The 22,686-nt window shown below is 40.9% G+C and overlaps 1 protein-coding gene and 1 long non-coding RNA gene across 3 annotated transcripts; one reads left to right on the forward strand and one right to left on the reverse strand.

Moving 5' to 3' along the window:
• Positions 1–683: 683 nt before the first annotated feature.
• On the reverse strand, positions 684–21,451 carry slc7a10a (solute carrier family 7 member 10a). Its single transcript, XM_041034979.1, has 11 exons — positions 21,266–21,451; positions 15,756–15,960; positions 14,485–14,636; positions 6,211–6,336; positions 5,517–5,670; positions 5,162–5,285; positions 4,625–4,728; positions 4,409–4,505; positions 4,072–4,221; positions 2,811–2,988; positions 684–2,700 (listed from the first exon to the last, which is right to left on the reverse strand). Exons 1-11 carry the CDS (start codon positions 21,369–21,371, stop codon positions 2,600–2,602), a joined length of 1,497 nt encoding a protein of 498 aa, XP_040890913.1. The 5' UTR covers positions 21,372–21,451; the 3' UTR covers positions 684–2,599.
• On the forward strand, positions 3,350–13,852 carry LOC121179882. Of its 2 annotated transcripts, none has more exons than XR_005893895.1 (3): positions 3,350–3,413; positions 6,219–6,326; positions 11,913–13,852. It is a non-coding gene; the product is annotated as an uncharacterized LOC121179882 (long non-coding RNA). The 2 variants fall into 2 exon arrangements; XR_005893894.1 differs by lacking the exon at positions 3,350–3,413 and adding an exon at positions 3,457–3,712.
• Positions 21,452–22,686: the final 1,235 nt, after the last annotated feature.

A 22,686-nucleotide genomic window follows, 5' to 3' on the forward strand; every position in this document is an offset into this window, starting at 1 on the left:
AGTAGCATTTTCAGTTTTAATTTGTTGTAGGTAAATGCAAATGTGGTTAAGAGGAAATCTTATCTGTCAGTAATGAACAAATTTACACACAGGTAAATACACTGGATCAGGGTCATTGGACAGTGTAGTCCTGCTGGACCAGGTCGTCTGTGACATCCCTCCTCCTTGCTGTTTGATTTTAAGCTTCTTTCCTGTCAAAGGCTGAAGTCGACATATACCGTGTTTGTATAAAGGCATTTCTCTCATTTTGAGATCTATATTTGTACATTTTGTGCTGAAAGAGAAATGCCACCATGACATTGTGGGGATAGTTGATTAAAAAAAAAAACCCTGTAATGATACATAACAGCTTTCTGTTTATTAGTCATTGTTCCCCTGTGCCTGCAATGAATAAACATCAAGCTGGTTATTATTTGTTGATTTTTAGTGTGCTATCTCATTTTTATTTGCAATATTTTGGGAGTACTTTAACGTTACTTGTAGAGACTAAACAAGCAAACTAAATTCTAATATCAGCATGCTAACATGCTTACAGTGACAGTGCTAAGATGCTGATGTTTACCAGGTACCATGTTCCCCATAGCTGCCATCTTAGTTTAGTGTATTAGCACGTTAACATTTGCTTATTAACACCAAATAGAATTTATGACCTGAAGATGGCGCTCATCCCACACCCCCCCAAAAAAAGTTATGCATCTCAGAAGTTGCTATATTTAATAAGCAATTACATTGTTATTCTTGTACAACTTTACACTCTTTTACAAAACACAGAGGTACACCCATCAATTGTACAGTACGTATGTAAATGTATCACAACATGTCTGAGGAATGATCTTTGTGGGAGTCCCTGGCGCACTTGGAACATTTTTTTTCCTTTACACAGTATTTACAGATCTCAACTGAGCTAACAGCGCCTGGACATTACAAACAGACATGCATGTTGTCTTAAGTGTGCGTCTGTGGATTTGATGCAGGGGAAATTCCCAGCACCTGCTGGCCTGGAAAAGGACTAAATATACACAACCTGCTGGTTTACATCACGTTAAAAAGGCCACTGGCCTAACCCTTCATCTTCTGTTTTATGCATAACATAAACCGCCTATAAACAAGTGATGTAATACATTACCCAAATACATGTCAACACCAATGTTACCAGGACCCCAGTAAATTAACATACTGTGGTGCTATAACTCCAGAAGGGAGATCAGTTTGGCCAAAAATAATTTAGAGGCGACTTTGTATTTCATTTGGACCATAATAAATCAATATATTGGAAACAGGATAACAGAAGTTAATAGGACTATAATTACTTCAATCATATTATGTCAAGAGTACCACAGTAAGTCAGTTGATCTATAATAAATCACTGGGCCAGGGCTCATTGCAGTGATGATAGGTCTTTGGGGAAGAGGGAGCAGGTCAATGCACAAGTAAACATCCACTGCCAATCATCCACCTATCTGTCAGAATGGATTCTGCTAATGTTATCCAACAACACCTTCGTGTAAGTACTGTATCATAGCATCAGGTGAGAAATGTGAAATCTAATAACTGTCTTGGCAGGTTAAGCACCTTGTGAGAGTTCACAGTGCCATTCCCAGAGATGAGAATACTTCTAAAGCAACACGCTCACCAGGGGGATTGAGCTGGTCAACTCAGAGACCAAAGAGACCGGTGAACATTAAAAACCTGGAAGAACAGCCTGTCATCATGTGTTGCAACAATGCTGCTTATTAATTTCTGAGAGAGCTGGCAATTTTTCAAGCTGAAGCCATAAACTGTGATCCTCCTGCTGAAGTAGTCTTTCATGTCTTGTAAATATTGCTGGGAAAGATTAGTGTCATTGTGTAGATCACATCTCTAATAAGAACATGAAGACATCCAAAGTATCTATCAGGAGAGAGGAGTGATGTACTAAAAAAAGGAAAAAACGGGGTGTAAAGTGAAAGAAATGGCCAGATACTATAACCAGGCAGCGATGCAGACAGAAAAATGCTCATCCACAGTTGACAACAGGAAACATCATGTGAGTAATTAGTGAAAACAGAGCTGAAGATAGCAGCAGTAATAGAGAAGTATTGCTAAGTGCAGAAACTGCTTGCATATTTACCTCATAAAAGTTATGACACGCTCAAAATACCCGCACAAACCAATTACCAACTATACCGACACATACATTTCATAAGGCACATTAGCACAAGGATTTAGTTAAAGTAATAAAAGTATAAGAACTTGAAAGATGACAGATGGAAGCTCCTTGAGTGAGCAGAAGGGAGAAGACGAGATGAAAATGCACATGAAAGAGAAAACTTGGCATACTGGTGAGGAGAATGGATGGATAGTGCTACCAAACCAACCAATTACAACACATGCCCTAGCTTTAGGGCTTTACATGCTAATGCCCTAAATATAACCATCCACTTCTTCTATACTGCGGCTTCATTGCAGCCCCATTCAGACTGCACCTATGACTAAGAAACATAGGCGAAACCATCTCTTCACCATTCACAAACTGACCAAACAATATGAAAACTTGTAACGCAAAAACTGGAAGTACAGTTGTTGATGTAAAAAGGGAATTCCTGGTTGACTGCACTGCTCAGTCAATGGCTTTGGAGGAAGTGAGGGGTTCAGTCTCTGAAGGGTCTTCCTGAGGAAACACCACATAACACACCTTCTGGCCCATATAAGTGACTCTCTCTGCAACACAAACGACAACAGGAGGTGTTTTAATTACAAACTGCTAACATTTAATAATATTTTTTCAATATCATTTTAATTTTTATGCACTCTGGCACAGACTAACTCACCAACTAGCCTGTAGATCCATTTGGGTTTTTCCTTCCATTGAACACCCACAAAGTATACAGGGACTCCAGTCAGCATGATGACCATTCCCAGGCCACAAACCACTGGTTCAGAGTACAGACTAAAGCACAGCAGTACAGCCCAGAAAATCATGTAGCTGATGGGGATCAACATGTTTACCTGCACACAAAAACAAACCAAAAAACAGACATTTCAACACAATCCTGAGGATTTTCCACCTTATATTCATTGTTCCATCTGAAACAAACACATTTTTATACATTTGATATGAATTATACATTTGGAAACTCACACATATTCTGCATATAATTTACTCAATATAATATAATATAATATAATATAATATAATATAATATAATATAATATAATATAATATAATATATCGTTTTAAACTATTTGTATTCTGCTTGACAAGACACACGAGAATTGTGTATGCGACCTCTTTGGCACCAGGGGGCGCCACAATATTATCCATGACCGTGAATACAATACAACTACCGGTAAGTCATGTCCGACAATAACATTATGTAACGGACTGTAACTTATCCTGTTGACTGTTGTCAGTCTCCGCTTCGGCCGCTGAGGTGACAGCAGACGTGTGGTTTCACAGACTGACTGACGGAAAGTTATTGGTTCAGAGCTTGTAGGAATAACAGTTAGCTACGTTGGATAATTAATGTGAGTTGGCTACAGCTGTTTCACCTGCTGGTGACGTCTCCCAGCTAGTTTAAGGCGAAAATGAGAAGCTAAGCTAACGTTAGCCTTTTCAGTTGTTTGGTTCACGTTAGTAAATGTGTCCAAAACAATTAACCTCCATGTAGACATACATTTTTAATAAATGTTGGCATTAAGGCAAATAAGTCATTATGAAATTCATGCGAAGGTAAGCTTACTATTACAGCAAGAACTAATTCACTCTATTTTGTTTTTTATTTCTATCTGTACATTTTTTCCATGCATTATTTCTGTTCTTCAGTGTGCTCTGCTGTCATCTTGTGGCCTCTGGATTCATGTTGAGAGTACATTTAATATTTTAACATTTCCCAGTTACAGCTGATAAGGTGAAAAGTTTATATTTGAGCAGAAGACTTTTGGCAAGGAGGAAGTGGTTCAGTTAATTTGTGGTAAACTGCTGAGAGAAATGACCTGATGGTTAAATAATATGCTGCTGTGTCTTGAACAAGGTCCCTAAAAGTTAAATTTTGTCCCTGCCATGGATCTGTGGCTATTAGGTTTCTGTACCTTGATGGGTCTGGCCAGGTTGGGTCTCTTCTTGCGGAGGTAGAGGAGGCCAGCGATGGTCACCCCATAGGACAGATAGTTGATAAAGGACACGTAGTTGATCAGGTTGTGGGTCTCTCCAATGCACAGGATGACTATTGTGGCAATGCACTGTGGGACATGAACACAGACTCTAAGATCAAGTATATATTAAACTAAAAAACATGCAAATTAGTATGTTGATGGGCACCCAGCGCTTTTCTCCAGCAAAGTGTTGTTTGTGTCTGTGGCCACTTCTTCGGCTGTGTGTCATTGTGAGGCTAGACAACTTAGACAAAACTGACAGTACTGTACTTACACAGACCAAGAGGGCCGGGATTGGAGTGCAGTTCTTTAGGTGGATCATAGCCAGCAGATAGGGCAGGTGACCCTCTCTGGCCCCTGAAAAACACAATCTACAAAAGAGACAGACATATATTTGTGTGCGAACATAACAACCAGTTATACAAAGGACACTAAAACTAAGGTTGGACATGTAGTGTACTCCAAAGCATAGTATGTGTGTGTGTTCTACCTGGAGGAGGTGAACAGATATCCGTTGATTCCTCCAAAGGTGGACAGTGCTACAGAAATTGGCATCACCCAGGAAAACATCCCCAGCAGCTTTTCCCCGAATGTCTGGAACAGCACAGTGAATAATGGATCAGAGCAGGGACTTTCACTGAGTGTTTGAATTTTTGATCCACTCGCTGATTCATGGTCAAATTCACTAAAAGAGGGAATGTGGATTTTGAACACCCTGTTTAGCCATACCAGACTGTGGCTACACTTACAAGGCTCGAGTGTGTGACAGAGAAAAGGGGATTTGTTTTTTATTAAACAGAACACGACTTGTTTCCAGTCTGCCAGAGTAAAGTAGTCACAAACTGATCTCATATGACTGTTATGTCCCTACTGGGACATTACAAAGCTGTACTGACTTACTGATTGGATGACAGTTATTAGATCTCGGATTGAAGTTCCAGACAATACTCTTATTTAGCAGTGTATAAAAGTATATAAACTCTGACTGTATGTGAAGCATCCACTCTCGGAGATGAGAGCTGCTTACCACTGCCACAGCATTGGAGGCCAGCAGCTCCTCAGGGGTCATGGAGGAGAAGTAGGCAATGTTGGTCATAGTGTAGACCAGGGTGACCAGTGGGATGGAAATGTAGATGGCGCGAGGCAGGTTCCTTATTATTAGAAAAATAGCAATGATAGAAGTAATGGTGATCATTCAATTGTTGGTGTTTCAGCTTTACACAAATAGTTAATGCTGTAAAACCACTAATGCAGTTTTGAACTACGTAGCAAAGGTGTAACCAGCTAGACCAGCAGTGTGGCTACTGCCCAGTAGTGCACTAATGGCCTTGTATGAAAACTGGAGAGATATGAAACACTTTCTGTGCATGTGCATGCCGTACCTGCGTGGCTCCACGACCTCCTCTGTCACATAGTTAAGGAAATTCCAGCCACTGTAGGCAAATGAGGCCTGGAGGAAGGCCAGAGCTATCTGTCCCACTGAGGGGTCCTGACGAAACTCAAAGGCCACACTGGGCTGCAGGGCATCATAGTGTCCTGGAGGGGGTGGATGAAACAGTGAAAAGATCATGGTCGAGTTCAATGGTAGTGAAATAAATAAAAAAATCCACAGTTTGTTGGCTTCAAGTCATATGGAAAATGATGAGATTTACCAGTTTTACCAGTTTCAAACAGTCCAAACTAACAGGTTTAACAGGTTGGTGGTCCTGATGGTTGTCATTACAGTATTCCTTCATCTTCATTACAGCTTTGATAAGAATTCTGCCAAAAATATTGCATCATATTTTTCCCCTTTTCATGATCAAATTGTAAAACCAGAGCCTGGGCACCATATTACTGCCTATAGCTGTAATATTCAAAGTTACTTTTCAGATGCATTACAATAATTTGTACCGGTTTAAACTAACTTTCCAAACTAGCTTTTTCATGTTATATCGACTCACATGGTGCATGTGTCACCAGCGTCAGTACATTTTTGCTGCTGTGACAGAATGCACAATCGTTTAATGACCAAACCACAATTACTGTCATTTGGAAGATTTAGTCTCACCAGAAAGTAAGTGTGTGTGTGTTTACCTCTGCAGATTTGGACGAGTCCTACCACTATGATGAGTGCCAGAGCGAGGAGTTTTCCTACAGTGAAAACATCTTGGATCCTCGTCGCCCAGCGCACACTGGAGCAGTTCACCCAGGTCAGGAATACTGCAAACACACACACACACACAAATATGCAAAGAGAATGAATAAATACACTTTCATAAAATGAGACATAAACCTCAAGCGAAAAACAGCAGGGTTATTCACCAGCTGGATGTGTTTCTGTGCAGAAAGCATTGAGTCAAAGTTACTGAGTGCTAACTAACTAAGCTCTGTGTTGATTCAGTCAGTTGCTATGACTAGCAGAGAGCTTACAACTCTGTCTCTGAGTATTATATACTAGCTATAACAATGCAATTTGGATTTTTATTTACAAATCTAAAATCTTAAAAATCTAATGTAAAGTGTAAGACATACATATGTACAGGCAGGAAAGCAAATGTTAGACTGAGGGATGTCTGAGAGACTTAATAAGGTTTTGTACTGTGATGGCACTCTGTGCAGGACACACTGACAGTGGTTTTTATTTAACCACCCATGTTAGCTTCAGCACAAAGACGGCATTGAGACTATTTTCTGTGTTGACGCACGAGAATAATCGTTGAGTCGAAGAATTAGACAGCCTTCAATACACTGGATTGGTTTCAGCACTGATACTGACTTTATCTAACAATAAGGTTGAATCATAAGGTCATTATCGGTGATCTGTCTTAGTACTTTCCTTTAAAAAATGTTTGTATGTGAACATGTGTTTGTGTATGCTTATTCTCATTGAGATATGCAGATTTTTAACTAAGCATTTGAAATAAAAGAGGTCACACTAGTATCAGATTTCCATCCTGAAGTCCACAGAAAATTTGCAGTTTTGCTACAACCAGGCCTCAGAATCCTCTCTGAACGACAAAGGGGCTGGTTCACAGAAAGATGCGTGGATAAATAATTCAAAAGCAAAACTTTATTGCACACTGATAGAACAACGACCAAAGCTGACCTAAACACACTGTTATTTTATGCTCATCTTATTTTTGAATTTTCGGTGTTCCTCTATATACAAGTATCATTGTCTGCAGTGTATAATCACATTTGTGTTTTCATTTTGCAGTGAAACATACTGTACATGCCTGTGCCAGCTCACATGGACTACATGTAGTGTGATGCCTCTTTCATATTAATGTTAAAGCTTAAGATTGTACATCACACCACAGACTCCACATTCCTGTTTAGTCAGCATACAGACATAAAAGAAGAGAACATCTTTCCTGAGAAAATAGACAGAAGTTTATGAGGTTGAACATTTCCTGCCTCCTGTTTCCTGTGCGCAGTGTGTTCACACTGACCCACAGTTTTGTGTGTTTGCAAGTGCCACCAAAACAAGGGCTGGCCGGATTCCAACTGAGCCAAACGGAGCAAGTGCAAGTGGCTCTCCAGTTGCCCTCAAACTCAAGTGCAGGCTTACAAATGAGAGGTAAACCCAGCAGGAAGTGTGAGTTTGGCCAGCACAGAGAGAGAATCAGAGGAAACATTTTGTGTAGTTTAAGTATGGGGTGTGCTCTCCTCTCCTGTACACACTATACCTCACATTTGAGCCTGGAAGACAATGTACCATAAATATGAATATATTTATGGTACCTATTATAAGCGCCTTTCAGACATGCACCTTGTTAACATTTGCAAAAACAATCTTGTTAATTCAGACAGTTTTGGATGTGTAACACCTCCAACATGGATGAAGTCTAAATTAAATACTGTCAGATCAAGGGTATAGTATTAAGTAGAATAAAATAAACAGTGTAAGATGTTAAATATGCATGCTGTTATGTCTTAAGAACACATCTTATTTAATCCCTATATTTCTCTGCTGACCTTTCACTCCTGGAGCGGCGCCGCAGTATATGTGTGTGAGCAGGAGCATATATGGGCGAGGGGGTGTTATCAACCATGTCATCCATCACCAGGGGAAGGTTCCCCTCCCACCACAGAAATCTGAACAAACTGCTTCCGTTGGCGCGGGCACACTCACATACACACACGTGTGAATTTTTGGCAGGAGGTTTTGGTGGCACCGGGCAGAGCTTTCTCTCCCCCTACAACACCGCGGTGTTTTATAGTCAATTACCCTGGGGGGGAGTTAAATGCATTTCCGTCCCTGTGTTCCTGTGAAACCCCCCACCACCTCCCCCAGCTTCCCCCTGTGTTAACCCTGACAGGAAGGAGGTGCCAGCAGGCTTTGAATGTGACAGCGCAGGTAAATCTGTGTCCCGCCATCACAACTTCTTTTGAAGGCTGCCTCAGCACTGGAATACTAAACTAATTACTGCTTTTACTTTTAATGGATTCTCATCCCAACTCAGTGCAGATTTATCAGGGGGCTTTGACCTCGGGAACGCCTCCTCCTGGTCCAGGGTCTGGTCACTGGAATCATTGAACTGGCAATAACCTCCCAGGCCCCTGTTTCCATCACAAGGTATCTGACACCAGAACCCCCTTCACTCTACAGTAAATCTACAGGATTTAGTCTGAGTGAAAGAAATGCGGAGACGTGCTGACAACTAACATTGTACAGTCAGTGATATAGAGTAAGGGTAGATAAAAGGAGGGGCGCATCCAGCCGTCTCTGTTAATCTTTCTCTATTTAACTCCCATTCTCACCCCAGCAATGGTTTTTTAAAGGAGATCTATCTAAGAGCACTGCACAGACCTACAGATAGATGGGACAACACGTACTTTATACATGTTCACTGATGAAGATCGGAGTTTGGAGTTGTAAAAATTCATGTTTGAAAAATCTCTATTACCATGTTTTTTTATTTTAAACAGCAAATATAATAAATAAAATGTATGAATACATAAAAAACCTAATTTTACAAGCTCATCTTCATTAAACAACCCTTAAGAGTAAAAAAATAAATTAGAATGTCATGGAAAAAACACACTGGCTGGACTGACAGTGTGACTGACAGTTTGACTTGTGAGCTCATTTTGTACAGTTTTCCTTTGGGGCTTTGAAAAGAATTCCTGAATGACAGAAACTGAGTTTTTTTCCATTCTGCAGCTCACACAGAGCTGTGTGTCGACATGTCTGTGAATTAAGGTCAGACACTGGAAGAGGGACATTCTTCTGTGTTTTTGACAGTAGGTTTCTTGGTGCTGTGGTGCATTTACAATTTACTGTGTTTACTCTTTAAAACAAACAAGATGCAATGTTACTATGGTAAAGTACTGTATTTTTTATTTTTACTTTTATTTTTTCATTCATTCATTTATATTCAGTGCAGTAGGCTATAAATTCTGTCCACACTACCTTTTAACAGCTTACAAAATAGCAGGTAGTTTGCTGTTTTTTGTTGGTTTGTTTGCCTGTGATAGAACAAAGATGCTGGAGGGTTTCAAAGCTCCATGTGCATTTTGTGATGACCTCTCTGTCCCGTGAGTCATGTTACCCACAGATTCACTTTTCGTTCTTGTCCTTTTTTCAGTGGACCACTCTGGTTTTTCCGTGTTGTAGCTTTTAGTCTGGTGACTGACCATGATCCCTCAATTAAATGAGTTTTATGCAGCTCTCGATATAACAAGTCCAGCATGGTGAATGCATCTGTGCCAACTTTAAATTTGAATCACTCATACGTAATAAAACTTGATTAGCGCGTGATGTCCGTTCTTCCCCTGCATACTGTGCACTGCTTCATTTGTGTCTATGCTGTGCCTATAGTTGTGTTGTTGTTCTGACTCTAGGGAGGGCTCTCTTTTCCAAACTCCAGCGACAAGCAACTTAAGGCCCAAAGGAATGAAATCTTACACACTGTTTGTTAAGAGCACTCAAAGCAAATTAAATCTACAAACTATTTTTTTTTATAAATGGAAAACAGTTTTGTTTTTGTTCCAGAAAGAAAAAGGAAAGAAGTTAGAAGTACAGAGACCAGAAATCATTGAAAAATATGGGTTGAAGTGCCCGCAGTGAACTGCAGCCTCCCCAGTTCATGTACAGCTGAGGACCTGTGGCTCTGTTCAGACCCTGTATGTATTAACATGCATCTCAGCTGATCACGATTGGACAGCTCTAAATACAGGTGTGAATGCAAGACACACTGAGGACGCAGTTGACGTCCGATCACTCAGACCACATTGGGAGGCGGTCTGGACATTCTTTTATGGAGTGTGAATGCAAATGTGTCCTGGGCCACACTGAAGGACTTCTGAATGATTCTGTAATCACATTTTCACTTTTAAATTTGCAGTTAATGCACTACCTACACTTGAACATTATGTTGATTTTTATTGAATGTATTTGAATAATGGCTTCCATCAAAACCAGTGGGAGCAATATAACATGGGACTGGATGAAAAACACTACCGCTCCTTGTCTTTGTACCAGTGCTGCACCTCCACACTGATGTGGCACACACATGTGGTGACAAAAATTGGCACCCTGCTGCACTGGAATGAAAAACAGAACTTAATAGTCCTGTTTCTCCTCAGTATAACTGAGGTGTGTATCTCTCCTGCTTTGAAAAACCAAAAACTAAAAAACATTTCACATCTCTATTGATTGTTGGATATGATGTGAAATTAGTGGTGCTTGGGTCTATGAGACCTGCCACAATCTTTTACACTTTTACACTTTCAAGAATAAATTTATTCTGTTGTTCACTGCTGGTAGATGTACCCTTTGCAGTCTTTTAAAAGGGATCAATAGTCAAATAAAAAAATAAATGATGAGTTTACACAGTAAATCTCCTGAAGTGGGTGTTATAGTGCTGTGGGCTGTCCAGTGTTCCTATTCTTAGATAAACACCAGCAGCCCACCACTGGACCTGTCTGGTTTTCTCTCTCTCTCTCTCACACACACACACACACACACCTGGGTTACTTGTGACTCTCATAAAGTACACTCTGCGGAGGAGGAGGGGGGGTGAGGGCTGGGGGGGACACATATCTAGGCTGACTCACATTCGTAAACCCTTCACTGAGAAAAGTTCAGTTGACATAACAGTGGCCTCAGTAAGACTCAGCAGTGCAGAACAACATTTAATCCAGTTAATCTCCCTGAGTGTTTCAGAAAAACACTGTTCACAAAGTCAAGACAACAGCAGAGATACTTAATTTACTTTCCTAACGTGGCTTAATACTGATCTGTAGTTTTGCTAATTCCCCTTCCCCAAGTTCTGAATGACTCGACGGGTTTTTGCTTCTGTGGGTCTGTTTATGGTATATGGTTTATGGTCCTGGATTAGTTTAGAGACATTTATGATGAACACAGCTGCAGAGTGACTCACTGCATACAGAGCTTTGTAAACCTAAGGCTAACAGGACGTGTGACCTTTGAATGAAAATAGAAATCCATCCTCTGCTCTCAGCAAAGGCTGTTAGTGGTGATTACAGCAATCATTCCCACATGTGCCATGATAGCATAGCGAGCTAGTTTATTATTTACACCACCAGCTGTTAGACAAGTGACATGTCTCACTTTCAAGCTCCTTCTCTGGTGTTTGAGAGAGATGAAGCAACAGTGAAAAGACATATCAAAGTGTTTACCATCACTTTCTCTTGTCCCTGATTCAGAGAGCTGTGGAACCTGATGATTTCCCTGCTCACAAGTTGCTGATAAAGTTTCTGACATAAAGACTGAAGCTTATGTAACTGCTGATCACACATAGATGACTGCAATGTCCCTGTGACTGTAGGTCCGAAGTGTGATGCTGTGGACCAGAGAGGAGGATGGGGGTGGTACCAAGCAGCCAATAGGAACATCAAACAGCCAACCAGAATGTCATCTGGCCAATTGGATCCCCCATCATTGATGTGCAAGGTGTCCTGCCCATTTCGTGTTACCATGGCGCTCAGTGACAGGAGCGTCACGGTAACCACTGCAAAACAATGCACAATGCTGTAGACACACCCTCTCATTAGCGGCGTCCACAAAGGCTGGCACCATTATGTAGTCTGACACTGATACTGACACACACACACACACACACGTCCACGTACGTAGACACTCGAACTCGCACCACACTCAGGAGTACAACACACTCACAGAGTGGGCCCCTGGCCTAACTAGGCAGCAGTTGTAGCATTCTGTCGCCAAAAATAGTGGAGGTGTGTTCTGTAAATGCTAACCCCAGCCTGACATGTGCACACACACTCATGCACGGATCGCTAAGCCTCTCCTGTCTGTCCCCCCGTTTCCCTTTCTCCATCCAGTTCAGACAAGACCAAACTGGCTGGCTTGTCAACCAGATACATGCACAGTCTGCTTTTGCCACTGGCTATTTAAATACATATTGCTGTACTCCAACATTTCAAGGAAAGGTGCTGATCAGAGGCTGGAAATAGAGCACAGCGTTTCATAAGGAATTATCAAATGACAATGGCAGCCGTAAGCACACTGTGAACTGTCACAGTATCATAATATCTTCAAGCCATACGATGAAAGTAGCTGGATGTGGTTAGCAGAGTTTGACTTACCCTTTGTAGTTTTGTGGCTTTCTCCTTGTTCTATATTTGTGCGACCAGGTGGGAACAGGTGGGAAGACACCCTTAGTCACTGGGTGCTCCAGTTTATCCAGCTGGATGGAGAGGTTTGTCTAGACAGGGACTCTCTGCTCATTTGTTTCCTGAGCACTTATTTGTGATCTAACATCATTTAGTGCTCAATCAGTATTTCTTTAATCAAACGTAAGTTTGCTCTGACCCTTTACCCTTGACCCTAAGACCATTTGCTTGTAATGCTGATCTAGGAAAGGGTGTTTGCTCTAATGTGTACCCCAGTGGGAGTCACTCTGGGTCATACAGTCAGATGACCTGAATGTCTGAAGCAACAGAAGGTCTGAAGTGTGATACTGTGAAGCAGGATGTCATGATGACGGAGGCTGGAGTGTCAGCAAGCAGGAATGCAGACCAGTCAGTTCCAGTATCAATACACCAATGGGATCATTTGAAACTGATTTCAAAGCAGGTTTCTCCAGACAGATGACCAACAAGCTCATCAACCATCTACACTCGAGTCAACCAAGAAAGTCCACCTGACCAACATTTGGCAAACCTTCAGGCCATCAGCTTGTGACTTTGGAAGGATTGTGCAAAGCTTCTGTCAAACACTGGCTAACAACAGTCAACAAAATTAGTTTTTTTTCTTCATACCAACATGATATCGTTTCTGTTATGAAACCATTTACATCATCACAAAGGTTTTCCTGTGCTAAGCCAAATTTTTGGTTTTGAGGAATCGTTCAGCATTTTAAGAAATCTATTTTCTTAGTATGAGTTAAATGAGAAGATTGTTACCACTCTCATACAGTATCTGTCCTTTAAATGTGAAACAAATGCAGTTAGCTTAGCTTTTCATAAACTGTAAACTGGGGGAATCAGCTCACCTGGTTCTGTCCAACAGTAACAAAACAGGCCTGGAAAGCAAATTATTTAACATATTCCCTTTTGAGAACTATTTGACTCATGGTTATTTGCTCTTTAGGAAGTCAATGACTCCCTAACTACATAAAATGTAACTGTATATGGATTAAATACATGTAATGTACAGTATATCAGCTGAAAGTGCCCAACCCATTAACAATACTGATGTTAATGTGAACATACCAACGTTGTCTGAGCTAAATAATAAAGTGGATTGCCCATTAATTCCTCACAGCTTAGACTTCTTCAGAGCCTCACTGATCTTCCTTCAGACATTAGTCAGTTAAATAATTTCTTTCCAGTTTATTTCCACAGATGTGGTGATTGTACCTACACCTTAATGCTGCTTCCTGAAGTTTGAGGTCTAACATTTCTGCCATGTCGTATTACAAACTCTGTACATTGCAGTGACACAGCTCTTCTCCTCTTAAGTTTTGGGACACACAAGCCTGAAAATCAAACTCTGTGGTTTATCATTTAGTATGCAATTTTGCATAGAATTTAAAGTATTACTGAGTTGATATGGCACAAGATGACTGACTGCGTTTCAGAAACCTCACAGAGTAGGAATCCTGCCAAGGTTTGCAATTTGAAATTCTGTTTTGAAGCAGCTGTAGTTATCCTGGCTGAAGAGAAAGAAAAGAGCGCCACCATTGTAAGCTCAAGCTTTATGTATAGGAACCAGAGGAAAAAGACTTAAGAGTTAAAGTCATACACTGATGGACAGATGCTCCCTAGGAAGCGCAGTTTAGAAACATTATAGAAAAGCACAAACTTCATAGACTGCATTATGACTAAATCTGGAGTAAAAGAAGTTTCACAGGGCTTTGAGCTGCTGTGACTCACAGATACAGATGGTGGCGAGGAGTCTGGTGGCGATGAATGGAGGCAAGCAGTTCTGGAAGGCCGGCTGCAGGACGTAATTGGAGAAGGTGAGCGCGATGACGGCCAGTGTGGTCGGATACATGATGAGGACGGCACTCCATAACAACAGGAAGCTACAAAGAGACAAAGAAGAGAAGCTGGGTTTCATATGTGACAATACACAGTTCAGATTTTTATGGAAAAGTTGCTGCTACAAACGGTTGTGCGTTGACTGGTTAGTTTGTCGAGGGAAGAGTTGTCCCTGCTGTTTCTCTATTACATCCTGATTTCACTTTTACACTCGTTCTGAGTGCTGGCTCGTACAACCACAGTTTCCTGCTGTTAATTTCAGTTAGGGTTGGGTGACTTGCTAAAGGGCGTCTTTGCATTAGTTATAAGAGACATGTAATGAGGAGACAGTGAAAAAACACTATGCCAGTGAAAACTGTTGTAGCAACTAGAACAGAGTATGCCTCATCTTACTGTGAATGACACTGAGACTGCTACATTTGGGGGTTTTAGCATTTTTGAATTTGAGTCTTTAAAACATGAATGTTAGATAAATGAGGTTATTGTTCTTTGGTGCTGCCTATTGGTGGACATATTTAATGGTGAGACAAAAAAAAAACTTGATGTTGTAATACACTAATTGAGGAATGTATTACTACAAAGACAGATAGAGTTTCTGTTGCATCCCTGTTGCTGTCAGCTAAAAAAAAAAACAGGTTTTCAGTATTGAGGAAAAGAAACTGAACAAAATTTGAAGTTTCCATTCAGACTTTCTCATTCAGTGCAGTGTAGTTCCCATACAATTAAATGGATGAGAACCATGTGTTTGAGTAGCACAGGGGTTAAGCTTATGATTCAGCTTTGGATTACTAATACATTTCTTTTTGTGCCTCACACGTGCAAATGAATGGACTAAAAAAAGCAACACAGGACCAAACAGGCACAGCGCCCCTACAGACACGCAGTGTATGGTATGCTTGACCTTCCCTATGATCGTTCTGTGATCAGCTGACATGTCACATGACCACATGAAAGTCATAAGACCATCAGAGCAGATTGGTTCCAGACTGGCAGTCCTGTTAAACCAACCCTCTTGTGTATGGGCCCTGGACCATTGCAGTATAATCCATACCAAGTTAGTTCAAGTGCTGAAAACTTTACACAGCCAACATCAAACTTCTTCGCCGAGGACGTGTCAAAGTGTTGTGTTAAAAAAGGGAATGGACAAAAACTACAGTTCTTACCCCACTAGCCCTCCAAAGATTTCTGTCACATAAGAGTAGTCTCCTCCAGACTTTGGGATGGTGACACCCAGTTCAGCATAGCACATGGACCCAAGGGCACAGATCCCCCCTCCACAAACCCAGACGATGAGTGACAGCCCCACTGAGCCTGCATGCTCCAGCACTCCTTTAGGAGAGATGAATATCCCAGAGCCGATGATGTTCCCTTAGGAGAAAAGCAAAGACTAAGGTTATTTACACTTGCCTATAACTAATTAAGTGTGTAAATACAGGTCACTCAGGCAGCACAGACCTTTGCAAAACAAGTTTACCTTCTGTTACACATGAAGACATCATACCTTAATTTCAAATCATATTACTGTTGTAACCCACCAAACATTTAGCATCAAGTGAAAACTTTAACTTCTTGGTTAGACAAAAAAAAAAAAAGAAGAAGTCCAAAGAGGCGTATTAAAACATCCCAACCATTTAAATTAAATCCCTAAGGATTTTTTCAGCTGACTCTGGTTAATGGTTTATGACTTGTACAATCTCCAAAAACCACAGTATAATTGTCACTGAATCTGTCTTGTGATGGACTGGATGGACAGTTTTTATGATATTTTACATTCCATATATTTGGCTGACCCTCATTTTTATAGAGACAGTAAATTTATAAGGACAGTAAATATAACAAGAATAGGCAACACATCTAGATACACACTAGTAAAGAAGTAGGGTCAGAGGTCAAAGCAGCCTAACAATAGATTAGGTAACAACTTTTTTCTGTTCAGTTGTAGATGACTCTGAATCTACCAGAAAGAAAGAATTGGGTTCAAGTTAGACATAGAGATGTTTTGACAGACATAACAGCACATACAGCCTAGTCTCAATAAGCTGAACCTCTGTTCTGTCCCCCCATTTCCATTTCTGTTGTAAGATGATTGCATGAATATTAGAATTGTTTTATGCTCATAAAGTCACCTGACAGGAACCATAAATACAGGTTGTGATCAATTTTTACCATTAAAATCACATAAACAGTTGAATTATATCACTGCTGTTACATGGAAACAACCATCCATCGTGCCTGTGAAGGTTGTCAGTTATTTGTCACTGTTTTTGAAAAGTTCAGTCCCATCTACACTGCAGTCTAAGGCAGAATCGAGTCATTGTTTTCCAACCAAGAGGGAAAAAAATTGCATCAGTGCTACCTAAGACGATGCACTATGTTCTGATAAAGGCTGGATATGCATGTATGTACTGAACTGTCAGTGAGATCTAACCAGGGTCAAAAAAATGAAAAAATAAAAATAAATAACAACATTGCTTTTGCACAATCATAATAAGACAAAGGACAAAGCAGTACAGACCCCACAGTGTCCAAATGTAGTTGCCCAGTCATCATAAAAATGTTTATTTTCATTTAATACATATTTGGAGGACACCACAGGTCAGAAAAATGTTATTACTACCAAGTCTTTTGAATAATTTTATGTTAAAGTCCTCACTTATATGAACAGGTGTAAACTTTTTGAAAACTTCTGTCACAAATCTATGACTGAATAATGATTTAAATAGGAAAAAAGCCTGTAGAAGAGCTGTGTTTCAATCATACCACTATTTGCTAACAGGAGAAGGGACCAATTTTCTTGGTACAAAAAGTTGCCCAAATTATGACAAACCACCCAGAGCAAGTTTAACCATCTAATTAATTAGAAATTAGAAAACAGCTCATCCCGGCAACACTGGACCCCTAATTAGCTCCCTGGGGACCAAAACAGCAAAGCCACCTGTGACACAAACATAGTAACTGAAGTAGGAAAGTATCAGTACAACTGCAGCATCATTTGTTTAACTTGTTGTGTGGCTTGTATAATTTAGATTTAAACTATGGCAAACAACAGAAGAATTAGAAGCAACATCTGCCCCAGGCATGTAATGACACAATGATAATTATATTTGAAAATGGCACTGGTTAAAGGCATGTAATGGCACAATGATAATTATATTTGAAAATGGCACTGGTTAAGCCAGTTGGGCCTTGTGGCGTGATGGAAACATGGCTCATGGAGGTCCTGCCTCAGCTGTCCCCCAAACAGGGATAAACAGAGGTTCCCTGGTGGCTCTGTTGGCTAAGGCACATACTAATAAGCCATGAGCCATGAGTTCAAATCCATCCTGGCATTCATATGTCATCACCTTTATGAAAAGAAGAGACAAAACAAAAACTAACACACATAAGAAAGTAACCAAACAGCAGCTGTGCAAGCAGAACGTGTTGTGCACTGTCCTGCATGTTTTTCTCCTCTTTGGAGAACTTTGGTACAAAAGGAGTCAAAAGGAGTCTTCACAAAAAAAGAAAACCTCTGTCCACTATAAACATTTTAGCCGTTAAAGCCCAGTGAGGCACACCATTGCAGTTTCCTTGTTGGATCAGCTCTGAATGCTCTCTAATGATGCAATGCGAGAGAGGAGGTCCGAATAGTACATTTATCACTGTCAGAACTGATTGTGGAGGCCATGGTGAGATGCAGAGCGGTTACATAATGCCTATGTTGTGTTTGTTATGTCATAAAATTTGGCATCGCAGCTGAAAGCGTGAATCAGTCCTACTGACCTTCTCAGCCTCCCTGCACTGGCAGAGTAATTTCTGTTCAGATTAATCCCTATTTTATTCAAATCATGGAAAAGACTGTGTGAAAAAATGTATGGGTGTAGGTGCATTGGGCATTTTTTTTTTTTTGTCTTAATGGACCTGAACTTTTCCTACCACCGTTAACGAGCCTGAAGAAGGGAGTGATGATACTGTAAAAGGCTCTCCCCCTCGAAGGGCAACAATCTGCAGGCAGTTGCTGGAGTGGAGGTGGGGCTGGTAAAATGTGGGAATAATGATTATCGACATATTTACTGATATGTCACACATCATTCATGCGTTCATTCATTCTCTGCCTTCCTTTTCCATATCAGTAACTCTCCTGTCATTTCAGACCCTGCCACGCCCTCTGTGGCTTTCCCGCCTTTCAGCCAACTGACTCTTCCCTACTCACCTGTTCCTGATTCCCTAATCAGATCTTAGTATTTAAACTGGCCCATTCCCATGCCTTGTGTTTTCTGCACTGTAGCTTTACAGCCTTCTTTTGTTTTTCCCTGTTTTCCCTGCCTGTTTTTTGGATTTTGCCTTTGCCTGGTTAGTTTGCCTACATGCTGACCTCTGCCCACCCCCTGACTTCACCTGCCTTACCTGCTGCTGCCTGCTGAGCCTTAATAAAGGTGAGCTGTTTTGAACTTTTAAGAGTGCCTCTGATTTGTGCTATTGAGTCCTCCTAAATCTGAGCTGTGACACACAAGTATAAGTAGATTCATTTTGGTTTAGAGATTATTATTGTCATTTGATACATTTGGTTCGGTGTCTAGCTCTAAATGTAAGCAGCAGCAGCAGCAGTGGTGGTGTATTTAGTAGTTATATGAAGTGAAGCAGCAGCCATGCACACCAACAGCTTCAACAGCCCACCTTACTAGAGTGGGGCATTGGATATGTGAGTAGGCTGTATCTGGTGGGTAACAGCATGACTCAAGCTGTTTGTGTGAACGAGCTGCACAGGCTTCACTCCATCTGTGCTTTGCAAAAAAGACTTTGCATGTGGTCATTATTAACCTGAGTGATTTGAGTGTTCATTTCACACTAGCAACAGTAAAATGGACCAAATAGGTAACTGTTGAAGCTCTCTGATACACTGCAAAGGCTAATCAGAACTGTTGGTGTATTTTGAGACTTTAGTAAAGGATTTGTACAGCTACTGCTTGCCAAATGAACAAAAACCTAAGTTAAACAGGCAAACCAAAGAATGAGTATCAACTGGGACGATATCAGTTTCTATCAAAGCACAACAGAATTGACCTTGAGTACAAAGATAAGCTACTGAAATGGTAAATTGTAGTTTTGAAAGGGCCCCATGGCTGCCTTTTTCTTTTGTAACTTTCTTTAAATGTCAGGTTGTGCTTTATATACCACTTTCCACTGAGATCTCATTTACAGGGGCTATAAACACTGTTTACAACAAAAAAAAATACTGTGTAAACCACCAGTTCTACAGTCTATAATGTCCAACATCTGCCTTCAGCTTCCAGTCATCTTGGTTTGTTCTGCCATCCCTTTGATTTGCAGGGGTCCGCCCACTTGTGGTTTACCACCCTAATCATTTGGAGGTCCCGTCTGCAGAGGCACAGTGAAAACTTATATTATATATGAAAATACTGTATATTTTCACTCCTTATGACTACATGACATTGTCCAGTGACAGTCTGCCCTATGACTCTGTTGCCCCTGATGTAGGACCACACATAGCCATACATCTTAAGTTGTAACTTCAGAGTTAAGAGCAGTTTTTGAGGAAGGTCATGGCACAAGGTGATCTCTTTATCCATTCTCTTATCTATCCAGTCCAGAGTTGACTTCCTCTAAAATGAACAATCCATAGTGTACAATAAAAAAAAGTAAGTCAAAGCATCTAAAAAAAATTCATGAACAGACTTTCACACAGTATATAACTCCATGACTTCATGACAACATTTGTGTCATGATATAAAGTCAGTAGCTGCCTCCTCCTCCTGCCTCTAGAAAAACAGAGGCCAGATAATGTATGTACCCAGTCACAGGCCCGTTGGGGAGCCTTCTGTATTGCTGTCAGATTATAATAACCTGTTGAGCGTACTGCTGTCGATGAGTCGTTTCCGCCACTGAGTACCGTTGCACAGTAACACTGTCAAATACATCTCTCATATTGACAGGAAACAACGCAACTTCCTGCCTTAAAACCTCACTGTCTGTCAAGTTTGGCTTTTCTCTAACACACTACCTGTCTTGCATCATCAGCACATGTGCACTATGGGGGAATTATAATAGGGTGATCGCCAGGAAGGAATAACATCAATGCCTTGCTTTACCCTGCTCGGGGAAATTGAACCCCCATCTCTGGCAGTGTTACAGTATCAATGCTCAACAGTCTCTCAGAACCACACGGAGGCTGTAATGTGTGCCTTTCAAGTATAACGTGAGAAGATCCAGCCACGTAGGCATGTCCATATTCAGATCATCACCGACTGATGCAACAGTTTCCACACACAATCCAAAACCCGGCAGTCTGAACCGGACCCAGAGATCAGAAGTGGACCATCCGTGCGTAAAACCGACCTTTCAGCGCGCATGTTGGCGGTTTTACGCCAGATCAGCCTGTTAAATCATTTCAGAATGATAAGTCCAATTCATACACCTACAGTATCCTTACAGTAGACCTGGACTCGACCTGAAACTGTCTCTGTAAAACAGACTCCTATTGTGTGCCGCGATTATTGTAACTTTTAACAACAAAGAAACAACTGCACATCCGCCACGTTTCAGCAGTTACTCCGGCAGCCGGTCGCTCACACACGTTTCCCACCCCCGTTAACTTCTCCTCGGAGCTGAATTCACCGTATCGACCCGCTCTTCGTGAACACAGCAGTTAAGACAAAAGCTGTCACACACTCACCGATGATAATAGCGCAAGCGCTCAAAAGTCCAATTTCTTTTTTCAGAGTGACTCTGTCGCTATTGGACGAGTTTTTATCCTTCTTCTTTTTCTCTTTGTCCTCCATCTCCTCCGCCTTGCAAATGTGCTTCCTGCCCGCCGCGGTCCGGTCCAGATACTGTACACTGAACCAGGCTCCGCTCTCCGGGCTGCCCTTATAATATCCTAATGATGAACGGAGGAGGAGGCCGTGCGCATGCGCTCAACCTACCACTGTGGCCCCCACCCTCTCTCAGGTAGGCTTCTGTGCAGGTGTGACAGAGCTGAGGGATTTCGCACATGAGCCCAGAAGAAGTAAACAGAGATTTACTTACCTGCAGTTTTCTTAACAAGTCTGTAGATATGTGTTTAACTTGTTGAATCGTGGCGTCCACTAAAGTTTGATTGCAATTTTCTAGCTGATGTATTTTGAATATTTAGCGCACTGTCCTCACATTTAAAACACAAATTCATGTAAATCAACATGTTGTGTATTCATTGTGCTCGATTTATTATTCACGACATGTACTGAGAGCAGCCTCAATCAGCTGCAGTATGGTTGTGGACTCTCTTGGTTTCTATCTATTCAAATGATCTAACTCACTCAATTATTTGTTTGTGTGTGTGTGTGTCCCTCACACAGCCTATTTATAATAATATCTGTTTTTCCAAGTTTATCTTTTTCAGAAATATCAGAATGAACTTTGTATAACACCACAAGGAACCAAAGCCATTAAGTGCTTGACAGTCTGAATGTTAACCAGTGTAATCCTATGACCTGGGCTGCTAAGATCTGAAAGTTAGGGACTGAAGACATCTGTGTGGAACAGTTTTTTGTTGAACTCCCCTCCCACCCACCACCATCACTGTAATTTGAGCCTCTGCTCAAATTTGAGCCTCTGCTCAAATTACAGCAGCACATAAGGAAAACAGGATCACCTGAATCCTGTCTGACCACATTAACCTGAACCATTCCTGTTGTTTTTGTAAAAATAAAGATGTGTATCTGTCATAAGGCTCGGCAAAAGCACAAAAAGTATGTATTTGTATAAAGTTAAGTACCTATACCTATTAATTTCTTTTCTTTGAAGTGGCCAACTTCTCTATACATGTTGACTGGAGGCTACAGTGAGGCTGAAGGTTGTGTGTTTATAACTTGGTAAAATACATCACAGCTTCACATTTGCTGTGTGCAGCATCACACTGATCTAGGTCATGAAGATACAGTGTCTTTTCAAGGGAAAGAAATAATACATTTATAGTTTTGTGTCAGTGAACTATGGGACACCAAATAAAACATTTGGTTACAATTTTCAAACAACCCTGTGTGTGTGTCAGGGGAGCAAATCTAAATGTACTATTGTACTGCAATATTGTATAAGATGACACAGTCTCATTGAACA

This window comes from Toxotes jaculatrix, chromosome 1, assembly GCF_017976425.1.
Source record: "Toxotes jaculatrix isolate fToxJac2 chromosome 1, fToxJac2.pri, whole genome shotgun sequence".
NCBI classification, from domain to species: Eukaryota; Metazoa; Chordata; class Actinopteri; family Toxotidae; genus Toxotes; species Toxotes jaculatrix.